At 51.9% G+C, this 25,625-nt stretch overlaps 1 protein-coding gene across 3 annotated transcripts; it reads left to right on the top strand.

The window, feature by feature from the left end:
- LOC144949342 (basigin-like) lies at positions 1 to 24,795 on the top strand. 3 transcript variants are annotated; one of them, XM_078879316.1, is made up of 10 exons: positions 1 to 443; positions 3,827 to 3,927; positions 5,304 to 5,487; positions 9,362 to 9,447; positions 10,556 to 10,752; positions 12,506 to 12,643; positions 13,574 to 13,697; positions 14,339 to 14,360; positions 16,343 to 16,441; positions 20,354 to 24,795. In XM_078879316.1, the coding sequence occupies exons 2-9, from the start codon at positions 3,831 to 3,833 to the stop codon at positions 16,404 to 16,406; spliced, it is 912 nt and encodes a 303-aa protein (XP_078735442.1). In that variant the 5' UTR covers positions 1 to 443; positions 3,827 to 3,830; the 3' UTR covers positions 16,407 to 16,441; positions 20,354 to 24,795. The 3 variants fall into 3 exon arrangements, with proteins under 3 accessions (XP_078735442.1, XP_078735443.1, XP_078735444.1); XM_078879317.1 differs by lacking the exon at positions 1 to 443 and adding an exon at positions 930 to 1,160; XM_078879318.1 differs by lacking the exon at positions 1 to 443 and adding an exon at positions 3,088 to 3,346.
- The last annotated feature ends 830 nt before the right edge of the window (positions 24,796 to 25,625 follow it).

Raw genomic sequence — 25,625 nt, 5'->3', positions numbered from 1 at the left:
CAGAGAGAGGGTGGAGAGCGTCAGAGAGAGAGGGGGGGGCTGTGTGAGAGAGAGCGTCAAATAGAGAGAGAGAGTGCAGAGTGAACGTCAGAGGGAGAGAGGAGAGTGAGCATCAGAGAGAGCATCAGAGAGATTGCAAAGTGAGCGTGAGAGAGAGAGAGCGTCAGATAGAGAGGGAGTGGAGAGTGTGCGTCAAAGAGAGAGAGAGAGAGGAGAGTGAGAGAGAGAACATCAGAGAGAGAGAGAGAGAGCGTGAGAGCGAGCGTCACAGAGAGCGTGAGAGAGAGAGCGTCAGATAGAGAGAGTGGAGAGAGGAGAGCGTCAGACGGAGTGGACGGGCAGAAGAGAAGAGAAGATTTAGCGGAGAAGAAACAGAAGCGAGAAGAGTGAGCGAGTGTGGAGGAGGAGGAGGAGGTGTTGACTCAATCCCTGCAGCAGCCCAGGTCAGCATCACCCCTCAATGCCCTCTCTCCATCTCTCTCGCCGCGTGTCAAACAAAACCATCATCCCACGTGTGTTTCAGTGTCTGTGCAAGGGACGCTGCGTCGTCGGCTGTGCCCGGGCGGGTCTTGTGTTTATAGACATCGAGAGGTTTAGAGGTCCTTCCGAAACTGATGGTTGGGTTGAGGGTCTTGGAAGGGTCGTTTGACCATACTTCACCCCGTAGGTCGGTGCTAAGCTGGACGAGGAGCGAATCTGATTCAACGCTCGCTCGCCGATTGCTATCAGCGGCCGGCGAATTGAACTTGGGTTGGGGGGGAGGGTGGTGGTGGTGGGGTGGTAGTGGTGGTGTTGTGGTGGTGGGGTGGTAGTGAGGTTGTGGTGGTGGGGTTGTAGTGAGGTTGTGGTGGTGTGGTGGTGTTGTGGTGGTGGTGTGGTAGTAAGGTTGTGGTGGTGTTATGGTGGTGTTGTGGTGGTGAGGTTGTGGTTGTGTTGTGGTGGTGGTGTTGTCTTGGTGTTGTGGTGTTGGTGTTGTGGTGGTGGTGGGGCTATAGCGGCAGCGCGCTAACCGCTGCGCCACCGCTCACCGCCCCGGCATTTAAACTGCGACACTTCTTAACCGGCGGCCGCAACGCGTCGCTTCAGCCTCCACCTGTCACCCGCTACGTCTGAGTTCGACTCCAGGACCACCACGTTCGAGCTGATAAACTCCGAATCCGGTATCGTCATTCGCGCTGCACACCGGAGTGGTGAAGTATGGTCAAACGAACGCCACGATCGGAGGGGTGGGGTCATTCATTCAGCAGTGGACTTTGTAATCGTGCCAAATAAATAATAATAATGGTGGTGTTGTTGTTCGCATGGTAGATTATAGTAACTTACCGTGTCAAATCATACGGGTTGACCCCGTATTTTGTACAGGGAAATTGATTTTTCAGGTCCATACTGCGTACAGCCGTTTCAATGCGGGCAAAAAAAATGTCTATTTGTGTTTCTCTCCTTGTGATGGCACTTTGTAGGATGAAGTTGAGATTTATAAGGGCACGGGGTGACCAGTGAGGTCTGAATTGGTCTGTAATAAGGGAGGCATGTGTGTGAGTGGGTCAGTGTGTGTGGGTTAGTGGGTAAGTGTGTGGGTGAGTGAGAGTGTAGGTGGGTGAGTGTGTGGGTGACTGTGTGGGTGAGTGTGTGGGTGACTGTGTGGGTGGGTTATTTCGTGGCTGAGTGAGTGTGTGGGTGAGCGAGTGGGTGAGTGTGTGGTTGAGTGTGTGGGTGAGTTTGTGTGTGGGTGACTGTGAGTGTGTGGGTGAGTGTGTGAGTGAGTGTGTGGGTGGGTGAGTGTGTGGGTGCCTGTGTGAGTGAGTGTGTGGGTGAGTGAGTGTGTGGGTGAGTGTGTGGGTGAGCGAGTGGGTGGGTGAGTGTGTGGCTGAGTGTGTGGGTGAGTGTGTGTGTGGGTGGGTGTGTGGGTGACTGTGAGTGTGTGGGTGAGTGTGTGAGTGAGTGTGTGGGTGGGTGAGTGTGTGGGTGCCTGTGTGGGTGAGTGAGTGTGTGGGTGCCTGTGTGAGTGAGTGTGTGGGTGAGCGTGTGGGTGAGTGAGTGTGTGGGTGAGTGTGTGGGTGAGCGAGTGGGTGGGTGAGTGTGTGGGTGAGTGAGTGTGTGGGTGAGTGTGTGGGTGAATGTGTGGGTGAGTGGCTGAGTGGCTGTGTGAGTGAGTGAGTGTGTGGGTGAGTGTGAGTGAGTGTGTGGGTGGGTGAGTGTGTGAGTGAGTGTGTGTGTGGGTGAGTGTGTGGGTGAGTGTGTGAGTGAGTGTGTGTGTGGGTGAGTGAGTGGCTGAGTGAGTGGGTGAGTGAGTGTGTGGGTGAGTGGCTGAGTGAGTGGCTGAGTGTGTGGGTGAGTGAGTGTGTGGGTGTCATAGCTGTCAACCCATACGGTTCACCCGTTATTCTTATCCACGGAAATTGAGTTTTCAGGTCCATACAGCCGTTTCAATGCGGGCAAAACAACAAAAAATGTGTCTATTTGTTTGTGTTTCTCCCTTGTGATGGCACTTTGTAGGATGAACGTTGAGATTTATAAAGGGGCACGGGGTGACCAGCAAGGTCTGAATTGGTCTGTAATAATTAGGTAGGGCACTTATACGGGGTTGACGTGTGTGTTAGAAACTAAGGGTAGTCTCAATAGTAACTAAGGGTAGTCTAAATACGGTACAATTAGACGGAGATTGCCTCGTGTTGTTAGCGAGAAGCTATTGCAGCGCCTAGGTCTACTCGGCCTTAATTTAGTACCATACAGTGTACACACTTCACGCGCATTTATTCCGCACTCAATACAGCACTGTACGCACACTTGTGTACTGTACACGTAGCGACACACACACACGTACAAAGACAAAGATCCCCCGTGTAGCTTCTAACAGACTGTAGGGGCAAGTGCTGTTTGCGAGCAGCTATGAAGGCCGTGCACTGTGGCACACGAGGGGAGGGTGGGTGGCCAGCACCACGCCCGGCCGTCTTTGTCTCCCCAGTGGCGATGTTTGCACATCGCACCAGGTACTCGTTTGAGGCCGAGTCGACCTAGGGGAGGCCCAGGACCGGTTCAGATAATCGTCACCGGTGGTGGCCTTGAACGGGAATCGAACTCGGGTGGTTGGGTTCGGAGCGCAGTGCGCTAACCGCTGCACCACCGCTCCCCACGTGTAAAAAATGCAGTATGTACATCCATACGCAGACGTACATCCAAAGACATGCACTCCTATGCCGCCCGTACACACAACAACAACCGCCTTTCCGCTATTAATTGACGGCGACGTCATCACAGCAGCTTGTGCCAGGCTAGGTGCACCTTGAGGTCACGTGCGGCGTGGAAGGCTCTTCGGCAGGAGGTCACGCGATACAGACCCAGCCAGGTATTTCGGATTGACCTTCACCTGAGATGACCGCCAGATGCCCCACCTGTGCTCCACACTGTGCCAAATTTGTCGCGTTTTAACCGCCCCGGTCGCTCCGCTCGTTGTTGTGAGCTTCGTTCCTTTAGCCCTCCATTATACCACATATCGGCTAACCGCTACACCACCGCTGCCCACGTTAATACACAAAAACACACAGACACAGAGATAGCGTTACCTACAAGGGCATCGGGCGACCAATAACAAACGCGCGGCTGCCTTTGTCTCCCCAGTGCTGTTGTTTACTACACACCGCGCCGAGGTACCGTACTCGTTTGAGGCTGAGTCGACCTAGAGGGTGGGGTGGGGGTGGGTGCCCAGGACCGAGAGTGTACTCACACACGCACACTTCCCCCAATGCTGCCTTGTGGTGTAATATTCACGCTGGCTACGGTCACAATGTCTTTGCCAATCCTCACCTGCCCCTGCCCCCCCCCCAAGGGAGATGGGAGCCATGCTGCAAGCCCTGTGCGTCGTCATCACCCTCGCACTCTTCGCCGGAGCCTCCGTCTCCCAGGATGCCAGTTTGACTCCCAGCCCAGGTGAGAGGCAGCCTGGCCTGCCGAATAAAACCCCTGGGACACGGTAGACTTTGCGCTTGGATAATTGCTCGTGTGGTTGTTTACAGGCCGGGGTTGCGAGGCGGGTCATGGCAAGGCCGTAATTATAATATATTTTGGGGGGGACACATCCCCCCCCAATATTCAAATATGCTCAAAATGTCCCCCCCAATATATTGCTATAAAAAATATTGCTTTGCTTTGTAAATAAAAAGAACAATTTGCTAAACCTTGGCCACAATATCTGGACATGTCTTCACATAAATCAATGCATAGATTTCTGTTCATATGATTGTGGTTATGGTTGTACTTTATTAATCCTTAATCTCTGCCATTACATACAATGAAACAAGAAATGGTAAAAAAGTAAAAACAGAGCAATGTAATACAATACACCATGCGACATTATTGTAAAATAATAATAAAAAGTCCATCGCATGTGCAGGAAATTAGTTTTCAAATTTAGATATTTTTCTGGGTTGGGACCCCCAGACACCCTAGAATATTTGGTCCCCCCCAATGTTGACTCCATGGCTACGGCCTTGGGTCAGGAGATGGCAATGGGTTGTCGATCTGTGTGGAGCCTTGAGTAGTATCCCTCCCCACCTCACCTCTGCCCTCCCCCCCCATTTTGTGTGGCGAGGTTTTCTCGCACGCTCGTTTGTAAATCGGCCAAACATCCCCATGTAGCAGGACCCTTTCCAGATATATTCTTGAGACTCAAACCGTGGCTTTTCGGGGTCGAAGGTTTGGCAAATGTGAGTGGCAATTAAAAGATCGCCCCCCCTGTCTGAACGGCCTCTAGCAATTCCACGTTGCCATGGTGTAAGAGCCATAAGCACATCCACAGCGTAACCGATTTGCCCAAAGCGTCCAGATTTTTTCCGTGGGGGCGAGTCCCTTGTGGCAAGACACCTGTACATATTATAGGATGGTATACTCAAGTGACCGTGGTGTGCCAGTGGAGTTGGTGTGCAAGTGGAGTTGATGTGCCAGTAGAGTTGGTTAGCCGAGGCGGCCCAGCGGTAGAGCGAGCGGCTCGCAATCGGGAGGTCGTGAGTTCAAACCCCGGTTGCGGGAGGTTCTTACTCACGCACGGTCTCATCCAGCAGTGGAACAGCTGCCGTTAACCGGCTCTCTTCGTCCCGGCCTCTTGGTGATTTCGCGGCCACGCCGTGCTCTCTCGGGTCGTACCGCGCGCTGTTCATCGGCACGACGCCCGACGTTTCGTCCTGGGACCTTCTTGGGGAAACCGACTTGATAGAGCCGCCTTGTTCCCCCCGGTCACCACGCCTCGCTCCTGCCAGCCGCCACGTCTCTGCCGACACGTTTTTATCCCCCCCCTTTTCGCTCCGCAGCGCCGTCCGCCGCCGCCGCCGCCGTCGTCGCGACCTCCGACCTCATCCTGGGGAAGAACTCGTCGCTCGCGCTGCTCGAGTGCCGCCTCGTGCCGTCGGGCAACGAGGTGGTGGCTCGCTCGTGGCACCACAATGGCTCGGAGATCCACGGTGACTTGGTGCCGAGCAACTACATGAACCACACGTGAGTCACGGCCGCACGATCGAGGTTGTTCTTTAGCTCGCCGCGCTGACGTGCCGTCCGTCCGGTTGTGCCGTCGGGGTTGTGCCGCTGTGCGTCTGCCCAGCGGGATGCCCCACCGGAGGACGGCCGACACGTGGGTTCGATCCCAGAAGCTCGGCGGTGACGTCTCGCTGCTCGTGAGAAGCCGTTGCTAAGGGGCAGAGGTGTGGACTCGAGTCATGTGACTTGGACTCGAGTCAGACTCGAGTCATGAATTTGATGACTTGCGACTCGACTTGGACTTGCATAACAATGACTTTGTCCCACCTATGAGATGTGGACTCGAGTCATATGACTTGGACTCGAGTCAGACTCGAGTCATGAATTTGATGACTTGCGACTCGACTTGGACTTGCATAACAATGACTTTGTCCCACCTATGAGATGTGGACTCGAGTCATGTGACTTGGACTCGAGTCAGACTCGAGTCATGAATTTGATGACTTGCGACTCGACTTGGACTTGCATAACAATGACTTTGTCCCACCTATGAGATGTGGACTCGAGTCATGTGACTTGGACTCGAGTCAGACTCGAGTCATGAATTTGATGACTTGCGACTCGACTTGGACTTGCATAACAATGACTTTGTCCCACCTATGAGATGTGGACTCGAGTCATGTGACTTGGACTCGAGTCAGACTCGAGTCATGAATTTGATGACTTGCGACTCGACTTGGACTTGCATAACAATGACTTTGTCCCACCTATGAGATGTGGACTCGAGTCATGTGACTTGGACTCGAGTCAGACTCGAGTCATGAATTTGATGACTTGCGACTCGACTTGGACTTGCATAACAATGACTTTGTCCCACCTCTGCTAAGGGGTGCGTCGATTCACCCTCCACACCTCCCAGTCATGGAAATTGATAATTGGGGAGCCCTAGTCGTACCGCGCGATGTCCGACGTTGCACTGCCCGTGCTGGGAGCTTCTGCAGCGGAGCGTGCGGAACAGCGCGTGTGCGGTGCAACCCAAAAACACACGGGAGAGATCGCATCAAAGAGCAGCACTATTGAAGGTGTGAATACGTTTCTGGTATGATAATTGTTTTTTTACCCTTCTATCTGGCAACAAAACTGACACCTTTTTTTACAAGGAGTCATGTTTACATAGACCACAATACCTGCAGCCATAATGCAAAAAAAAACATAACTCTGATAATATATGTGCTGTCCTTGAAGTTGATTGGTCCACACTCGAGACAGCTTTCCTTAGAGCCTAGTCTCACATGGGTTGGACCAGATGACGCCAAAAGGCGCACAACTCAAAGACAATGCACCATCAGAGTATGAGAGCTCGGGGTAAGCATTTACACCAATGAAACCTCATTTGCCAGTAAAAGAAGGGTAAAAAACCAATTATATTTTTTACTGGCAAATGAGGTTCCAATGACGTTTCTGGTAGTCGATACGTGTTAATACGTTTCTTGCATTGAGCAAGGTTATTTTTGTTGTAAGAGACGATGATGATGATGATGATAGGAGGAGGAGGATGGAATTACAAAGTGGAGGAGTGAGAGTGAAGAATCTGAAAAATTAGTGAGGTGACCTGTAGTGTGGTGATTGTGTGTGTGTGTGGGTGAATGAGTGGGTGAGTGGGTGTGGTAAAGTGCACATAGCCTGGCACAAGCGCCGTGGTAAAAGTCACCGCCACTTCGTGGCGAATGGCGGTTGCTGAGTGGGTGATTGAGAGCAATTGGTTAAGTGAGCGAGTGTGTTGTGCGGTGGTTGAACACAGTGTGGATTAGAGGCCGACCGAAACTAAATTTCTGGTTTCGGCCGAAAGTTAAAAATTGACTTTCGGCCGAAACCGAAAGTTTAACTACACTTTCGACCGAGACCGAAACAGAAAGGTATATAACCGAAGTTACCGAACACAAGATTCATGAAATATGTCATGATGCAATGCTACTTTAATTAAAAAGAAATTTAGAAAGAGTCGGTAAATATCAAATCTTTAGGTGTTACTTACTTAGTAATTATATCCAAACAAATGTTGTAGTTAAGAAACAACAGTTTTTCTGCATTCAGCCAGACAGGCTGTTAACCGGTCGTATAAACATTAGCAGACCATGGTTGCGGCTGTAACCTTGCTCCCAAGCTGCTGCTGCTGACGTGTCTGTGTGTTTACAGCTTATCGCATAGGATTGCCTAGCGCCGACTGACCGGCCGATAGGCAGAGTGATAGACGTAGCACGAGCGTTATATTCTACAAATAGATCTTCGGTTGACGAATGACGACCGAAAGTCAATATCAGTTTCGGCCGAAACCGAAAGTAAACCGAAAGTTAAAAATTTACTTTCGGCCGAAACCGAAAGTATGCCGGAAGAGGCCATTTGCCAACTTTCGGCGCCGAAACCGAAACCGAATTTCGGTCAGCCTCTAGCGTGGATGAGACGCAACAGTCGGTCTGCAAAACCGATGCCTCCGCATGGATTGACGAATCGGCGAGCGGTAGTAGGGTAGTAGCGACAGAAGAGTGTTGAAGAGGCGACTGGCCGCTGGAGCAATGAGTTCAGCTCGGACGCACCCGGGTTTTAAGAAGCCACAGTTTGCACGCAGCGAGAGTGCACGAGACTGGTGGTGGAGTCGCAGCCAAAGGGGCGGAACACGCCCCAGAAGTTCCCGACAACCATGCCGGAACGGTCTCGCTTGATCGAGCGCGAGGGCTTGTGAAGGCCTTCATCCAGCAGTGGAGAGACCGCGGCGCGCGCTGGCGATGACGCCGACGATGACAAGCACGTGTGTTGACCCGCGACGTTGCCCTTGGCTGAGCCCTCCTTGTCGCGCCACGACGCCGGTCTGCTGGACTTGGCACCGTTTTGTCAACACAGTTTGCCCATATTTTGGCAACCGCCGTTAATTGCTGCCAAGCCAAAACTAACTCATCCGGTTTTTCACATTGCTTACATTTTTTAATTTTCACCCAATGTTCTACAAGAGACGAGGAGTTCTCTCCCCAACCCCCCCCCTACCCCCCTACCCCCCTGCCAAACAACACGACCTTTGGCAGAAGACCGCATTGCAAAGTCTGCGGTAGGCCTCGGCAGGGTAAGGTAATTTACCCTTTTTACCGGGTAAAAGAGTAAAGGTAAAGGTGTCGACATGCCAAGGGGTAAGGTAAAGGGTCGGCTAAAGGTAGCGTGGAATAATTTCGCGGTAAACACCTTGTTTACCGTAAACACCTTGTGTTTGCCGCTCGCTAAAAGCTCCGTGGCGCAGTCCGTGGCCTCCATTTAAAATTGGAATCATCGAGAGTATTCTATATGAATAAAGCGCTCTACCTAGCATTTACCTGTTACAAACCTTGTTCATGTGTAGTAGTACCCCAGTAATTACCCTGTAATCCGGTAATTTGTATGGGGTAAGGGTACAAGGTAGGGCAAAGGTAGGCTCGTTGCTTTTGACCTTTTACCTTACCTTGCTAAAGGGTAAAAAGTAAGGGTAGAGTGATTGTATTGTGGTAAGGTAAAAGGTAGGGTAAAGGTAGGCTCGTCGTTTTTACCTTTTACCTTGCCGAGGCCTAGTCTGCGGGTACGACACCGCATGGACGCAAGCCGTGGCATGAGTAACCAATCACAGGCCCGCGCCAATTGCCTCTCGTGGAATGAAAGGGTTTTCACTGAGCTACAATTACACTCATTGTTGTAATCTCCGCAGCCCGCCGTGCATTTAAAGTTCCCGTCGTCCAAAGGGTAGAAGGAACTCCGGCTCAACGAATACCCTCGAACTTTGTGGCTGCGTCTCGTCGTCGTCATCGTCGTCGGCCAGTAACTTGCCACAGTTGGGCCTCCACAATGGCCGTTGATGCGGCCGTTCTTGTGCTTTCAGCGTTCGTAGCTTGCTCGAGGCCGGCGCTTACACCTGCCTCTTCAGCAGCAAACACAACTCCTGGAACGCAACCGTTCTGGTCAAAGGTGAGCGGTCACGAGATTCAGATACGGTCGGTCATAGAATTATCCGGCGCACCGATTGTCCGGCTGCTTCCAACATTTATCCGGTGGTCCCAGGCCGATCCGGTGACACCGGCAAACCGCTCGAAAGGTGGTAAACAGTCCGGCGATTGGCACCACTGTGTGTAGCGTTACAACAAAAAAAGTAGTTCTGCTTGATTTCAGTGTTAAATAATACATACAGTGCATTATACACTACATACAACTTAAACAATGAAAATACTGCACCTTTATACATCGCCCCATGCAGAATCTTCGAGATTATAGTGGTAAGTATGGTACAGTAAATACAGTAACTTTTTAAAGTAGGATATGTATTTTTGTCTATTTGTTTATTCATGCCAATGTCATCTAGTAAACTCATTTAAAACGCACAAAAATACAACAGCACCTAAAAACATAACGTCATACAAGAATGTGTAAAAAAATAAGCTACTTTAAATAATGATGATCGGTGATTATCCACCGTTTTTAAAAATCTCTCCCGATGCCGCCGGATAATCGGTGATCTCCTGCATTACGTGCGTAATCGGCCACCCCCTTTCGTGTGCTGTGCCGGCCTTCATAAGCTTGCTCACCGACAGAACATGCCCCAACAGTCTGTTAAGTCTACACGGGCGATCTTCGCATAGACATCAAACTGACGACCCCTGCGTTGCAAGCGCAGCGCTCACCATCGTCCACCAATGCGAGCACTGGCGGGGTGGCACTTGAAACACGATGGGGCAGAGTTGTTTAAGCCCCCACCCCCGCCCCCATCCGCACCACCTCTGTGCTCCGAGCGGCTTAAATGGGGACGCCAAAGTCGATCGGCAAGTCGCGTGCGGTGGGGTAAAATGTGGGTATCTCACCCACTCCAACATGCCAGCGTGGAAGAGTAGGCCAAATTACCCTCCGCTAGAGGCGGCTCTCGCTCTCCAGAGCTCCCTCTCGTCGAGGCCTTTCCAGTGGCCGCGTTAACTTTTGCCACAAAGCCAAAGGTACCCCCCCCCCCGGCGTAGGCCGTCGGGGGCAAGTCGCTCGCCCTGCCGCGGCGCTGACTGCCCCCGTCCCCGCGTCGCTCTGCTCGCAGCCGCCCCCCAGTTCGACGCGGTGTCGGGGGGCAAGAAGGAGCACAAGAAGGAGCACAAGAAGGACCACAAGAAGGAGCGGAAGCTGTCGGCGTACATCGGCCACAAGGCCGTGATCAGCTGCCACCTGGCCTTCCAAGGCTTCCCGGCCCCGACCTGGACCTGGTTCAAGCTGTCTGCGGACAAGAAGACGCTCACGGTGAGTGGACGTGCGAGCGAGCGAGGACGAGGTCGGGCACCTGGCTTCAGAGGTCGCAACCGGGTACCCGATACCCGTACCCTACCCGATACCCGGCTACCCGTACCCGGCCGGGTACGGGTACCCGTTTGCGACCCTGGTGCGGCCGGGTACGGGTAGGCCGTGAGTCACTGGTGAGTAACCGTTTGTCACTCATTTCCCAACGTCTTGTCTCTTCTCACAATTCAAGTTCCTAGAATCAACCCACCCGCGCCTGCAACATGGCTTCATCCCAGAGGTCGCAATCGGGTACTCGTACCCTACCCGATACCCAGCCGGGTACGGGTAGTCGGGTATCGGGTAGGGTACGGGTACGGGTACCCGTTTTCGACCCTGGTGCGGCCGGATACGGGTACGGGTAAGGAATCAAAACCCGTTTGCGACCTCTGCCTGGCCTGCCTTTCCCAGAATCCCCTCCCTACCCCCCCCCCCTCGAACTCTTGGTGAGTGAGGCAGCTTGCTGCTCCAGTTGCCCGCCCGGCAAATCTGTCGGTTGTGTTATAATATTTCTATGATGATAGTGATAATTATAATATATCCTACTCAGTGGATTTCAATGTGGGTCTCCCCTTCTCTGGCACTGTGAGATATTCATCTTCTTTCAATGATGTGTCCCAGGGGTTTGAACCTCGGAGGCAGTAACCCTACGCACAGGGTGCGTGGGTGAGGTCTTTAACACCGAGATACGTATAAGGTGGGTGGGTTATGGGTGGGTGGGATGGGTGGGTAGGTCGGTGGATGGGTTTTGGATGAGTGGTAGGTGGGTCAGTGGGGGTGGGTGGGTGAGATTTCGGTGGGCGGTAGGTAGGTGGGTGTGTCAGTGGGTGGGTGCGTTTTCAGTGGGTGGGTGCCGGAGGTCTTTGACATCATCATGAAGGTGATCATGACGTTTACCGTGATCCTGGTGATGACGATCATGATGATGCTGATAATGATGATGCTCATGATAATGCTGATGCTGCTGCTGCTGCTGCTGACGATCAACGTTGCTGCTGATCTAGTGTATTTTTTCTGTCTCCACTCGTTTTTTGTCGTTCTTATGTTCTGCTCTGTCTGCGTGTCTCCGTTCCTCGTGTTTGTGTTTCGCCTCTCTTTGGAATTTTCACACTTAAATTCTAACTTAGCAATCTTTTAAATACGTAATCAACCAAGCTATGCGTTAATTGTGTGTTGACCGACTCTCTGTGTTGCATTACATTACATTTCGATATTTTGCTAGGTTATTTAATTCAGTATGTCTCTCTCCCGTTCACCTAATTTTCAAGCTTGCGTACCTTACCACGCGTCGTCCTACTCATTGACATGCTAATTTTTCTCTGCCCTCTCCCTCTCTCCGCCCCGCCCCCTCTCTCTATTTAAGGCCTCGTCACAGAGACGTTCTCTCTCTGTGTGCCGATGTGTGTTCTCTCTCTATGTATCTTTGTGATATCTGCCTGCTTATATGTCCGTCTATAGTTTTCTGGTTAGATTTTTGTTGCTATTTCTTTTATACCTGATGACGATTGCTTGTGTTGCAATCGAAACGTCGTAGTATGCGATTATTTAATTAATTATTTTTTCTTTATACGTGACTTTACCGAAAGAACCAAAGAGTAATTCCTGCAGTCACGAAAGCTCCAAATTAAGATTGCCCATGGTGATGTTGCCGATGACTGTAACGACGACGACGATGCTGACGACACATTTTGCCCGGTGACCTTCGCGGCGCGCGCAGCTGCTGGAAGACACGGAGAGCAAGATCGGCGCGAGGACACAGCACGTGATCGCCGCGGTGTCGCGCGAGGACGAGGGCGAATACCTGTGCGTCGCCAGCAACGACGCCGGCTCCAGCAACGTCACCGTCACCTTCAAGGTACGACGTGGGGGGAGCCGTGCGCCGACGCCCTTGAACGTAGCAGACGGGTCGGTGGGGCCCAACAAACCAAGGCTCTCCCCACGCTTGACCAGCCGGATGATTGGCAAACGTGACACGCAGAAAGACAACGAACTCCCCCTTATAGCATTAACAGAATGTTGGGGCAAGCGCTGTTAGCGAGCACCTAATGAAGCCCGGCACGGCACGCGAAGGGGTGGGCGGCCAGCAGCATGCCCAGCCGCCTTTGTCTCCCCAGTGGCGATGTTTACACGCCGCACCAGGTATTCATTTGAGGTCGAGTCGTAGGTGCGTATGTTGAACTTCTTTCGCACCGTACATAGCCAACTGTGCTAATTGGAGGTGTGGGGGAAGGACAACAAACTAAACACAAAAAGCAGTCGACCTAGGGGTGGCCCAAGACCGGTTCGGACAATCGTCACTGGGCTCGCCGGGTTTGTAGCGCAGCGCGCAGACCACTGCAACTACCGCTCCGCACAACTCTCCACAAATGCACACGTACACACACACGTACACACACACACACGTACACACACACACACACGTACAAAGACAACAAAGACAAACATCCCCCGTGCAGCCTTAACAGACTGTTGGGGCACGTGCTGTTGGCGAGCACCTACGAAGGCCGGAACGGCACACGAGGGGGTGGGCGGCCAGCACCACGCCCAGCCGCCTTTGTCTCCCCAGTGGCGATGTTTTTTGCTCACCGCAGCAGGCACTCATTTGAGGCTGAGCCGACCTTGGAGAGGCCCACACACACACACAAGCGCGCGCGGGATTGCTATCTTTGAATGAAACCGGCGTTCTCTGCACCACGCGCGCTCACGACGGCGGCGTCGATGACGAGGACTCCTCAACGGCCGCTCGCCTCGCCGTGCCCGGGTTCGACCCCCCCCCCCCCCCCAGGTCCACGACCTGCGTGACGCGGTGTGGCCCTTCCTGGGCATCGCCGCCGAGGTGGTCGTTCTCATCGTCATCATCTTCGCCTGCGAGAAGATGGGGCGCAAGAAAGCGACGGCCACCCCTGTCGGTACGCCGGCGCGGCCCGCCTCTGCTACTCCGCTGCTGGATGACCGCAGCTTTCCACCCCCCCTCCCCCCCCCCCGTTGTGGTCGGGGCGGTGGGTTTGCCGAAAGCGGGAACCGTAGAAGTAGAGTTCAGCGAGGGATGTTTTTGGCGCGCTGCCCGCGACACGTGTTTGTACATCGGTGATTTAGTTTGACCATACTTCACCGTTCTGGTCTACCCATTCATATTATTAATTTATGTTTTGTTCTTCACCACGGCGCCTGTGCCAGGCTAAGTGCACTTTGAGGCCACGTGAAGTGTCCAGCGCCCGCTGGCAGGAGGTCACGGGACTGACCGAGATGATTGGCTGATGCACCACCTGTGCCCCCTACTGTGCCAACTTGCTGTGCTTTAGCTGCCTGGTGCTCCGCTCGTCGTTGTGAGCGTCGCTCCTCTGCCTCCAGCTGCCCAGCAGCGTCCTTCATGAGCCTCCTCCCCCATACGGCCTTGGGGAGAGAGGCATCCATTCAGGAGTAGAGCAATGGAGAGCTGTACATGCATTGTTACCTGCTTAATATGACTTGTTGTTTGTATTTGATGCTGTACTCGACGTATTTATCTACTAAACGGAACGCGTGTTTCTCGTTTCTCCGGTTCTTGCAGAGGATGACGGAACGATGGCACTGTAAGTCCGCGTGCGTGCGCACACACACACTCACACACACAAAGAAACCAAAGGTGCCCCGTGTAGCCTTCACATAACCATCAGGGCAAGTGCTGTCGGCGAGCAGCTATGAAGGCTGGCACGACGCACGAAGAGGGTGGTGTGGTCATAGCACCACGCCCGGCCGCCTTTGTCTCCCCCCCCCCCCCCCAGTGCTGATAATGTCGCGTACCTCGTACACCTATGCTGTGTTCACGTAACAACAACAACAAACAAACAAGCAAACGTCAACTCGTAGCACTGCGCCGCCACCGCACGGCGTCCGCTCAATTGCCCTCGAAGAGCGAGAGAGAGACGGCTGAGGGGTGCGAGGGGGTGACGGAGACGAGTGGTAAGGCAGCGGTAGCAGCGGGGCGGTGAGCCGGCGCCAACCGTTGCCCAAGCTCTGTGGTTCCCGACATATGGCGATGTTTTTCGGCCAAATCAATGACGAGGGTTTTTATCTTGCCCAGGATTTTACGTAGCGTTTTTTTGTCGAAGGCGCTTTACAAGAATTGCGAATTGCCCGCTCGTTATTGGCCGATGGGGAAAAGGGATGGGGGTTTGAGTGTTGGGGCGGGGAAGGGATGGCAAGGGAGGGTGGTGGTAGGGAAAGAGAGAGGGGGTGAAGTTAGGAAGAGGAAGGATGATATTGGTAGGAATCTCCTGGTTCCACCAGCCCACAGGGGATTATTGTGTCCGTCCGTCGTGCATCCAAAAATGGGAGGGGTGGGGCTGGGTGGAGAGGGGAGGGTGGGGAGGGGCTGGGTGGGGAGGGTGGGGCTGGATGGGGGGTGGGAGGGGTGGGGCTGGGTGGGGAGGGGCTGGTCACCCCGTGGTGCCCTTATAAAACTCAACGTTTAACCTACTCACGCCGGCTTGTGCCCGCCCTCACAGTCGGCCATATTTGCGGAATACACCACGCCGCCGTTGACCCTGGCCATTGACCGAGCCAACCCAACGTTCCTACCAGCTCCCTCTGCAGGAATGTGTTGAAGGGTGATAGTAGGGAGAGGGAGGGCTGGCGAGGTTAGGAAGGGGTGGGGAGGGGGTTGGTTAAGGTTTGAAGGATGCGGGCAGGAAGTGGTAGAAGGGACACGCTATTGAAAAAAGATGAGTCTCAAGGGAGGAACAAAAACGGACGATTGAAGTTGGCTGTGTTGACGTGGAGTCGGGAGTTTATTCCAACGGAGGGGAGCGGAAACGTGACTGAGTACAGAGAGGGAGTGGGGGGGCATAGTGAGGAACAATAGAGATTGTGAACGCAGGGGCCGAGATGAGAAGCGGAGCACCCTGGGAAAGACTACTGGAGGAATCCGATGAGCTGTGAAGCTCTTGTTCACGGATGTCCAGCAGGGGCACGGGGTAAGAGCGTTACGAAAACAAACGGTACAAAAACACGATAGGAATGCGAAGTACTAGAAAGGTAAACAAATCACCCAAACACACACAAACATTAAACCATCCCCGTCCTACCAGGCAAAGCCCACCGAGGTATCAACTTGTTTTTCAGAAGCGACCTGGTCACAAATGATAGCTCAACGAAGTGGCCCCATCATTTGGACAGTTATAGCACCAAAATAATCTAAATAACTAAACGCGTGTTTCTAAATGTGGAGGGAAAACCCGGAGGACCCGGAGATAAAATCCACGCGACCACGGGGAGAGAGAGAGACACGCAAACTCCAAATATACAGCAGCAGGCGTCAGGGTTTGGATCGAACCCACGACCTCCTGCACACCAGGCGAGGGAGATCGATGGCATCCACACTCTGCTGGTAATGCCTTCTCCCGCCGAGCCAGAGTACGGGTCCTACTCGACACCCGCGTGATCCGCCAACCCTCGCTACCTCCGTAGTGCTGGGTTTGCAGGCCACGTGCCCAGGCACAACCACCACAGCCGCCACCCGGGCCAAGTATCGGATGTGTCACCGTGCCGCTCGTTTTGTCTGTCACGGTAACAGGAAGGGCGCAGCAGAGAATAGCCATGCCGGCACGGAGGCCGTCAGGCAGAGGAACAGCAAGTAGACCGCCGTGCCTGACCACACTCCGCACGACTGGAGGTAAGTGGGGGAGTGGAGTGCGAGGCGTGCAGTGACTCGCTTGCCGGTGATGTGCGATGGCTTACCACGAAGCAGAATTTGAGGTTCAGTTTGGTGTGGCTCAGAGGTGGTCAGGCCCAAGGGGGCACGTGGCTTTGCTGATGAATTTTACGCAGACCGCCTTGCGTGTCGCGTATCCCACGTGTTGGGCGTTGGCGTTGAATTTTATTTTTACACGCTTTTATTTAACTCACTCTGTCTGTTGTTGTTGTCGTTGTTGATGTCATTGTATCCACCAAATCTTGTAACTCAATTTTAACCCCCTTCCCGACTGCAAACTTGGTATATTTATGTCATACTGATGACAAGACTATATTCCATCATAAAAAAATATATATTTTCAAACATTCTTTTTTTTATGTTATGTTTCGGCTTGGGTCTAATTGTCCACGGTCAACTGACGTTGGCTGTAATTGGCCACGGTCCCTTACGTTATGGCAAGCTTCGGGGCCACTTCCTGGAGTCGTGGAGTTTTTCCATTACTAGTACATTTCATAAAAGCGTGTTTTAAAAAAAGTTTTAAAAATATTACTTATTTGTAAAGCACTCAGAACCCCGATTGATGTGAAGGCTGCTATGTATATTACATTGTCTGCATCCCATTAATTTTGTTACTTATCCTCTCCACAGCGACGATCGTGGCTATTAGTGTCGTGCATTGTAGAGTTTTGCGCTGAACCAGGACCCATATCTAACAGAGAGCGAGTCCCTTGCCTAGTAAACATCTGGCAGGTCACCAGCATTAGTTCAAGCGAGCCTCACTCTGCTGCTGCTGCTGAGATGCTGGATGTTGACGCCGGTCGAGAGTTTGCTTCTGTTAAACCCAAAAAACAGAAATCACCGCCAGAAGGCCGCGTGGCCGATGGGATGTCTAAAAAACTACTTTTATATATTTTTTGTAACACGCAGGGCCCAGATGTGAGCAGGGAGGCGTGCTGTACGCTTATTTATTTTACGACTTCAACAGGGTCGATAGACCATACTTCACCACGCTGGCCAGCACGGCTCGGTGAAGGGTTGGGGGCGCGCCAGGGCTCGGTTCACAACATCGCTCGCCTCCCCCCCGATGTTGGCCGTGGTTCGGAACTCGAATTCTTTTCGAGCCGCCGTGCTTGTATCGCGCTGCGCTAACCGCTGCGCCGCCGCTCCGCCCCGTTCTTCCTGCGATGGAACCCCATGTGGAGCTGGCGCGATGGGGGCGACGGCGGCGGCGGCGACGCCCAGCGGAGACGGAGACGGCAGATTTGTTTTTCGAGTTGGGGAAAGAATTTAACGGCGCGGCGCCCCAGAGAGACGGGGATTTGTTTAAAAGATCTAATAACAATGGTAAAAGCAGCCGCGCGCACTCTGACCCCCGACGCCGCTGCTGCTGCTGCTGCCGCTGCAGAGTTTCACTCGGGGCCTTTAAATGCAGACTTTGCCCAAGGTGTACCGGTCAGCACCACTGGACTTGCAATCCAGAGGTCGCCGGTTCGATTCCATCTCCCGGGGCGGCGGTTGAAGCGACGAGGCTTATCTTTAAATCCACCCCCCCTCCACCTTTCCTCCGCCTCTGTCCACCCGGCGGTGTGAATGGGTCTGCGACAGCGAGCCAAGCGGCAGGCCGCGTGCGGCGGGGTTAAAGCGTGGGTGTTGCCAACTCTTCCGAGTCGTCTGGCCAGCGTGGAAGAGTAGGCCAAATACCCTGTGTAGAGAGAGGCTTCATATTCTTAGGTTTTTTCGGTAAAGTCACGTAGGTAAAAAATTAAAATTAATAAAAGTTAAATAAAATAAAAATCACGACGTTTCCGAAGCAACACAAGCTTCCGTCTTCAGGTGGAACTGTCACAGCACGATAGCTGTATCATGTGAGAGAAATTCCAAGAAAACAGTCCTTGTATATATACTGGTTGAGGGTGGGAGGAGCCAAGGTAGGCCCTGAATATTATTTTTGTGAGGTTCGGTGCGGGTGAAGCACGCTGTTAGGAATGAGCCTTTGTTGTGTTAACTAGATGCGGATGATGTAAAGGTGCGTGTAAATGGGACTGAGCCTTTTGTTATGTAGAGGTGATGCGGCTGAAAGCTTCAAATCTAGAATTAGAGAGAGGCTCTCGAGAGCTCCCTCTAGCGGCGGCCGCTTCCGCCGGCAGTGGCACACGCAGGCAGCCGCAGGGCCTGCTCCTTCACCCTCGACCGTGCCGCTACGCCCGTCAACAAACAACATTGGCGGCAGCTGACGCAGGATCCACCCTCGTGTTCCCACGCCGGGGCCAAGATCCGCAAGCGCGCCGTCGGTTTCCTGCGCCGCGTGGTGCTGCAGGCGCGGTCTCTGGCTGTGCGAGCGCGCGTTGTTCCGCGCGTTGTTCCGCACGATGTCCCCGATGTTTTCTCCGCCACCTGCCAGCTCAAGCCTTCCCGTGCATCGTGTGACTCCCTGTGTGGCCACCCCGAATCCCTCCGCCGCTCTCATGGACACATTTCTGTATCTCCATGTGAAACCAGCTGAGGCCTCCCGTAACTCGCGTGACTTCAGTGAGTGGCCACCCCCACTCTGAGCCCCTCACGTCACCGCTCACTTGCCGTGCAAAATATATCCATTATTGCGCCCCCCCCCCCCCCCCCAAAATACAAAAGTCGATTTTATACGTTTTGCATTGTGTGCAGACTGGAAGCTACCCACATGCCAAATTTCAAGTTTGTTGCATGTTGGGAAGTATGCTAAACATTTCAAACAGACACACACATTCACAAATTTCCCTTTTATATATATAGCTATCCCATGCCATTACAGGGGCCATTTGAAGAAGGGTTCTCGGTGCTAGCTCTGTGATTTCCGCTTCTGCGCGCCATCCTCTAACACAGCAGTGACTCACTCGTCGGTGATTGCTCTCAATAAAAACGTCTCTCTATCTAAACCAGCTCCAGCCTCCCGCGAACCACGTGACTTCTGTGAGTGGCCACCCCCACTCCGAGCCCCTCTTCCTCGCCCCGCCCTCTGTGAGAACAGACGCCGCTCCGTGCAGCAGCAGCGAGTCCCTGACGCAGCCTTTCCTCTCTCTCCTCGTCTCTCCTGGCCCTGTGCTCCCGTTCCTCCGCTCTTTCGCCATCCTCTTTCTCACATTCCCCATTCCTCCTCCTCCTCCTGCTGCTGCTGCTCATTGACCTTAAGACTTGACTCCCAATGTTTGTTGTAACGTTCTTACCCGCCCCTTACTGGGCATCTGTGAAGAAGAGCTTTACAGCTCATCGGATTCCTCGAGCAAGAAAACATTTCTGCTTCTTCTCTGTTTTTGTTACAGCAACATGCGGTCCAGGCAAATCACACCGGGAGATTCCGACAACAGGATGCAACGTACTCGCTGGTTCTCTTTCATGTGGTCCAGCTGCGCCGTAATGGGCGATGTCTCCTGATTTGAAGTTTTCGTGGCTGCAGGAATCCATACTCTTGGGTTCTTTCGGTAAAGTCACGTAGGTAGAGCAATAAAGAATAAATCACGACGTTTCGATCGCAAGCAATCGTCATTAGGCAGAAAGATACAGCAGTAGAAGTGTTCAGTTCAGATCGAAACGGCGTGATTTAGTATTTATTTTTCCACCTACGTGACTTTACCGAAAGAACCAAAGAGTATGGATTCCTGCAGTCACGAAAACTTCAAATCAAGAGACAACATCCATTCCGGCGCAACTGGACCACATGAAAGAGACGGAACAAAGGGGGGTAGATCCCCCCCCCCCCGCTGCCCCAAGCCGGGAACTTCTCCTTGAATTTAATATTCGGTTCCTGAAGAAGGTCCCCATCGCGTGGAGCGAAACGTCGGACGTCGCGCCGAACGACGAGCGGGAAACGCGGGAGTGTTTTTGTGTGTTCTCACACGGGCTTGATCTTTCCTGCAGGACGTCCCAGCGGGAGATGGAAGAAGCGGAAGCGGAAACAGACACCGGCCGTTCTTCGCCTACTTAGTGCATATAGTCTTCCCGACATCATCATCATCATCGTCGTCGTCATCAGCCGTGGTCTATCCGCCGCTAGAGATGAAGGCTCTCCTCCCCGTGCCGTCGTCACACAATCTCCCGTGGTGTCGATATTTCCGCCACCCGTTTTTCTCCCTCGCGTGTGCGCGCCGGTTTCATCGTCCGACCCTCCGCTGCGGTCGCCCTCCGACCGAGTGGCGCTGTTTTTCCTCCCGTCTCGCACGTCCGCCGCCATCCCATCGCAGTTGACGCGTCCTGCCCAAGCTCGCTTACTTTTTCCACCGGCCCATGCGACGTTTGTTGTCCTTAGCCCCGCGCGTCCGATTAGCCCGGTTGGCCACGTACAGTGCGAAAGATTCTTCTTGGTTCTTTCGGTAAAGTCACGTAGAAGGGAAATAATGTCTCAGACACTGTCTTTCCGACAGACCTGTTCTTCACCTGAGGACGGCTGCTTGCGTTGTGGCCGAAACGTCGTGAGAATTATTTTATTATGTTTTATTTTTATTATTTTATTATTTCCATTCTACGTGACTTTACCGAAAGAACCAAGAAGATGAATCCCTGCAGTCACGAAAGCTTTAAATCGAAGTTGCGAAAGAAGTTGAGCACACGTACACTGTGCGCATTCACAACGGCCACCAATGGGGATGAAAGTCACCCCCCGCTTCTCTCCGTCTCTCGCTGTGAATCCAGAGCGTGCGCCTCACTGCTTTGCACACTTTTCAGCTGCCGCTTGGTCTTTTTTTCTGTCCGTGTCCCTGTGCGTCCCATCGGAGGCACAGGGACACGGATAGCATTGAGGAACGTGAACTGCAGGTTGCTGACAGAACAAGAATGTATAAGGGACGCGTCTTCTTAGAAGGTTGTGTTCGTCAAAGCGCAGGGCATTACCGTCCTGCAAATACGTACACACACGTACCACTCGTCATTTACATATCATCGTCATCATCGGCCATGGTCAGTCCACTGCTGGATGAAGGCCTATCCACGCCGTCTGCATCCGTCATGTTTTCGCGACGCCGCAATCCATCTCGAGCTGATCTTGTCATTCCATCTCCGCTTTGGGGCATCCTCGCCAGCAATTATGGACCTGGCTGGAAGGTGGGGGGGGGGGGGCTTTCACCCCCATTGGTGGCTCTTGTGAAAATTCCACATTCCTATGACTGGGGCCAGTCCACCGAAAATACAACCACGGTTAGCTTACCCGCCAAGCGGTACCGATTTTAACCGCCCTGGAGGGATGATGACCGATGCAATGAAATGAATACCAGCCAGGTCTTAAACAATGTGTGTGTGTGTATATGTGTGTGCGTAGATGCATTAAAAATAGAGCCCCCGTAGCCTTATAGAGTATTGGGGGTTAAGTGTTGTTAGCGAGCACCTATTAACGCCAGCACGGCGATCGAGCGGGTGGTGTGGCGACAATCACGCCCCACCGCCTTTGTCTTCCCATTTATGGTGCTTGCTCATTTGAGGCTGAGTCGCCCTAGCGGAGGCCCGGGACCGTTTCAGATATTCATCACCGACGTTGGCCGGGTTCGTAGCGCAGCGCGCTAATCGCTGCGCCACCGCTCCTCAGCACACGAAGATACTGTGTCACACATGCACGCGCGCACACTTGCACCGATGCACAGGCAATTGTAGAAGAAAAAAATGCAGATATTTACATGCACACGTATATAGCAATGAGAATAGTTGTAAAAAAAAATGCGTCAGATAACTATGCATTGTTACGAGATAAATAATACAAGCTGCTGTGTAACTGAGAGATTCGCCACCAATCCTGCAATTCGTAATGAGTTTCTTATCGGGTCGCAGTGTCTCCGTGTTTCACGATAACCCTCCACCACCTCGCGGCAGAGCCAGCCGGATCAAGTTGCCACGTGGGACGAAGAGCGTCGCTTGGTGCGGTTCATCGGCGAGTCGGGCGGGTGTTGGATGAAGGCCAAAAGCTAAAACATTAACGATTTGCACCATTGGTAACCTCCTTTGCCAGTAGCAAAATATGATAATTGCTTTTTTACCCTTTTATCTGGCAACAAAACTGACACATTTTTTTACAAGGAGTTATGTTTGCATTGACCACAATACCCACGGTCGGAATGCAAACAAAAAACACAACTCTGATAATCTTCTTGGTTCTTTCGGTAAAGTCACGTAGAAGGGAAATAAAAAAACATAATATTATATTATTTTATTATGTTTTATGTTTATTATTTTCTTATTTCCCTTCTACGTGACTTTACCGAAAGAACCAAGAAGATGAATCCCTGCAGTCACGAAAGCTTTAAATCGAAATTTAACTCTGATATTGTATGCACTGTCCTTGAAGTTGATTGGTCCACCCCTGAGACAGCTTTCCTTAAAGCCTAGTCTCACATGGTGTTGGACCAGATGACGCCAAAAGGCGCAATCAATTTCAAGGACAGTGCATACATTATCAGAGTTGTGTTTTTTGTTTGCATTCCGACCGCAGGTATTGTGGTCAATGCAAACATGACTCCTTGTAAAAAAGGTGTCAGTTTTGTTGCCAGATAAAAGGGTAAAAAAACAATTATCATATTTTGCTACTGGCAAATGAGGTTCCAATTGTGTAAATGCTTACCCCGAGCTCTCATTCTCTGATGGTGCATTTTCTTTGAGTTGTGCGCCTTTTGGCGTCATCTGGTCCAACACCATGTGAGACTAGGCTCTAAGGAAAGCTGTCTCGGGTGTGGACCAATCAATTTCAAGGACCGTGCATAAATGATGAGAGTTGTGTTTTTTGTTTGCATTCCGACCGCAGGTATTGTGGTCAATGCAAACATGACTCCTTATAAAAAAAAGGTGTCAGTTTTGTTGCCAGATAAAAGGGTAAAAATCAAATTATCATTAACGATTTGGTTGGAGGTTAAGCCTAGCAGAAGCTCAGGCAGCTTCCGCTAGCACCGGTGATGCTGGCTGTCATCTCCAGCGAAGCGTCTTAGTTTATATGTGTAAATAAAAATTGTCGAAATGTTGTTCGCCTTTCAACAACGCTCCGGTTTTGCTGGTAAACCGAATCGATTGGTTGTGTCGCCGTCTGGTGGTGCGGTGCAAATAACAGTGGGCGCCACGGTGGCTAGGAGATGTTAACTATCTCGCCTGGTATACAGGAGGTCGTGGGTTCGATCCCGACCCTGACGCCTGAATTATTTGGAGTTTGCGTGTCTCTCTCTCACCGTGGTCGCGTGGATTTTTCTCCGGGTCCTCCGGTTTGCCCCTCCACGTTTAAAATCAACATGCGTTTATAGAGTATTTGGTTGCTATAAATGTCCACACGATGATGAGCCACTTTGTTGAGCTATCTTTGTGATAGCCAGAAGCTATATCGCTCAGTGGGCTTAAATCTGCAAAATTAAATATCTATTTTTTAAATAGCTTGGTTATGTTGGGGCCTTTGGGGCCTGGGAGTGAGTGCTCAGCCTGGCCTGTTTGCTGTTCAACTGTTACGTACCAATGTTTAAGACGTGGAAATGTGTGTTTAAAAAAGAAAAATGAAGCCACGTGCTGTTTCCGCTTCCAGTAGTGCTGTTTGTTGCTGGCTGCCTGCCTGGTGTCGCGAGATTATGGTGGCAGCTCGGTCACCACGAGCCGCTGAAAATCCCAGAATGTAACATTCGCTTGCGCAACTGCATTTGGTGAAATGTCAGCTCTGAGAAAAAAAAATTACATCAGTTTAACCGTCACGCGACAAAAATCTCTCTCGCAAGTGGACGGAGGGCGGGGGGATAGTGCTGCCCGCGACTGTGCCTGTGGAACAGAGGAGACTTTAAGAAAGAGAAGAAGATAAGGCATCTCGGAGGTAACTCTGTGATCTCCACTTCTGCAGGGCCGTTCTCGAATAACGCCCTAGGGTTGCACTCCTGCGTGCACACTCGGATTTTAAATTCGTGGGAAACCTGAAATGTTGTCGTTTTAGAAACTTGTTTGCCAAGTCGTCAAGTGTCACCCACCCCACTTCTTTTATTTCCGCCGATTGAAACGATCCCGACAGGTAACAGCGGAGCACCGCTCTCTTCGCGTGCATGATGGCAGTCGCAGAAGCAGCAGCAGCAGCAGCAATGTGTTCAGGAATCGAATGCCAATGTCGAGTTCTTCCAGCCGCGACGAGAGGGCTTCAGGAGAGAGAGAGAGGCCGTTGCCGCCTTGATTATTCCTCCAATTTCAATGAGCGCAGACAACAGCGGGTCACGATATGCTCCGCATCATTAATGCACTGGAATCGAATTGCTCTTTGTCGTCCATCGTAATTGTGTCGCATCTGAATGTATTCTAACAACGGTGACAGCGATGCCCGGTGTCTTGTGTGTTGCAAACAAAATAAAATAATACGTCCCACGTGATTTCGGCTTGTACCGTGGTGTGTTCGACGTTTCGCCGCCACGCGCTGGGAGCTTCTTCAGGAACTGAAGACATCGCGGCGGAGAGCCATACAGTGCAACGGCGAAAATAAACTATGGGAACCTCATTTGCCAGTAAAAATATGATAATTGGTTCTTTACCCTTCTATCTGGCAACAAAACTGACACCTTTTTACAAGGAGTCATGTTTGCATAGACCGCAATACCTGCAGTCATAATACAAACAAAAGAACATAACTCTGATAATGTATGCACTGTCCTTAAAGTTGATTGGTCCACACCCGAGACAGCTTTCCTTAGAGCCTAGTCTCATATGGGTTGGACCAGATGACGCCAAAAGGCGCATCTGGTCCAACCCATATGAGACTGCAGGTATTGCGGTATTGCGGTCTATGCAAACATGACTCCTTGTAAAAAGGTGTCAGTTTTGTTGCCAGATAGAAGGGCGAAAATAAACTTGCACAGTAAAATAAAAGTGCGTCCAGCAATTTAAACAAAATTAAATTTTTGTCTCTTTGGTTGTTGTTGGGGGTTGGGTTTTCAGCTGTGCAATAGGCGATGAATCGAACAAAGCCGGTCACCGCATCGCGCGCTTTCGGATGCGCTTCTGTGGGCCGTCTGGAACGCTCTTGCTTTCGATATTAGGAAGCCACTGGAGCTGTGCACTTTCAAATCATCATCTGATAAACTAATTTCTTTAAAACGGATTTTCGTGTTTAGTGTGTTGTCCTTCCCCCGCACCTCCGATTAGCACGGTTGGCTACGTACGGTGCGAAAGAAGTTCAACACACGTACAAGGAAGCGATGATGGT

The sequence above is a fragment of the Lampetra fluviatilis genome, chromosome 53 (assembly GCF_964198595.1).
Source record: "Lampetra fluviatilis chromosome 53, kcLamFluv1.1, whole genome shotgun sequence".
NCBI lineage: Eukaryota > Metazoa > Chordata > Hyperoartia > Petromyzontiformes > Petromyzontidae > Lampetra > Lampetra fluviatilis.
The sequence above is the reverse complement of the archived record's forward strand: the minus strand, read 5'-3'. Positions and strand labels throughout refer to the sequence as shown.

Excerpts from the sequence above, each read along its gene's own strand:
- LOC144949342 (XM_078879316.1), top strand. The coding sequence starts at position 3,831 with ATGGGAGCCATGCTGCAAGCCCTGTGCGTCGTCATCACCCTCGCACTC. Across the intron at positions 12,644-13,573 it reads ACGTCACCGTCACCTTCAAG|GTCCACGACCTGCGTGACGC; the intron begins GTACGACGTGGG and ends CCCCCCCCCCAG. Across the intron at positions 13,698-14,338 it reads AGCGACGGCCACCCCTGTCG|AGGATGACGGAACGATGGCA; the intron begins GTACGCCGGCGC and ends CGGTTCTTGCAG.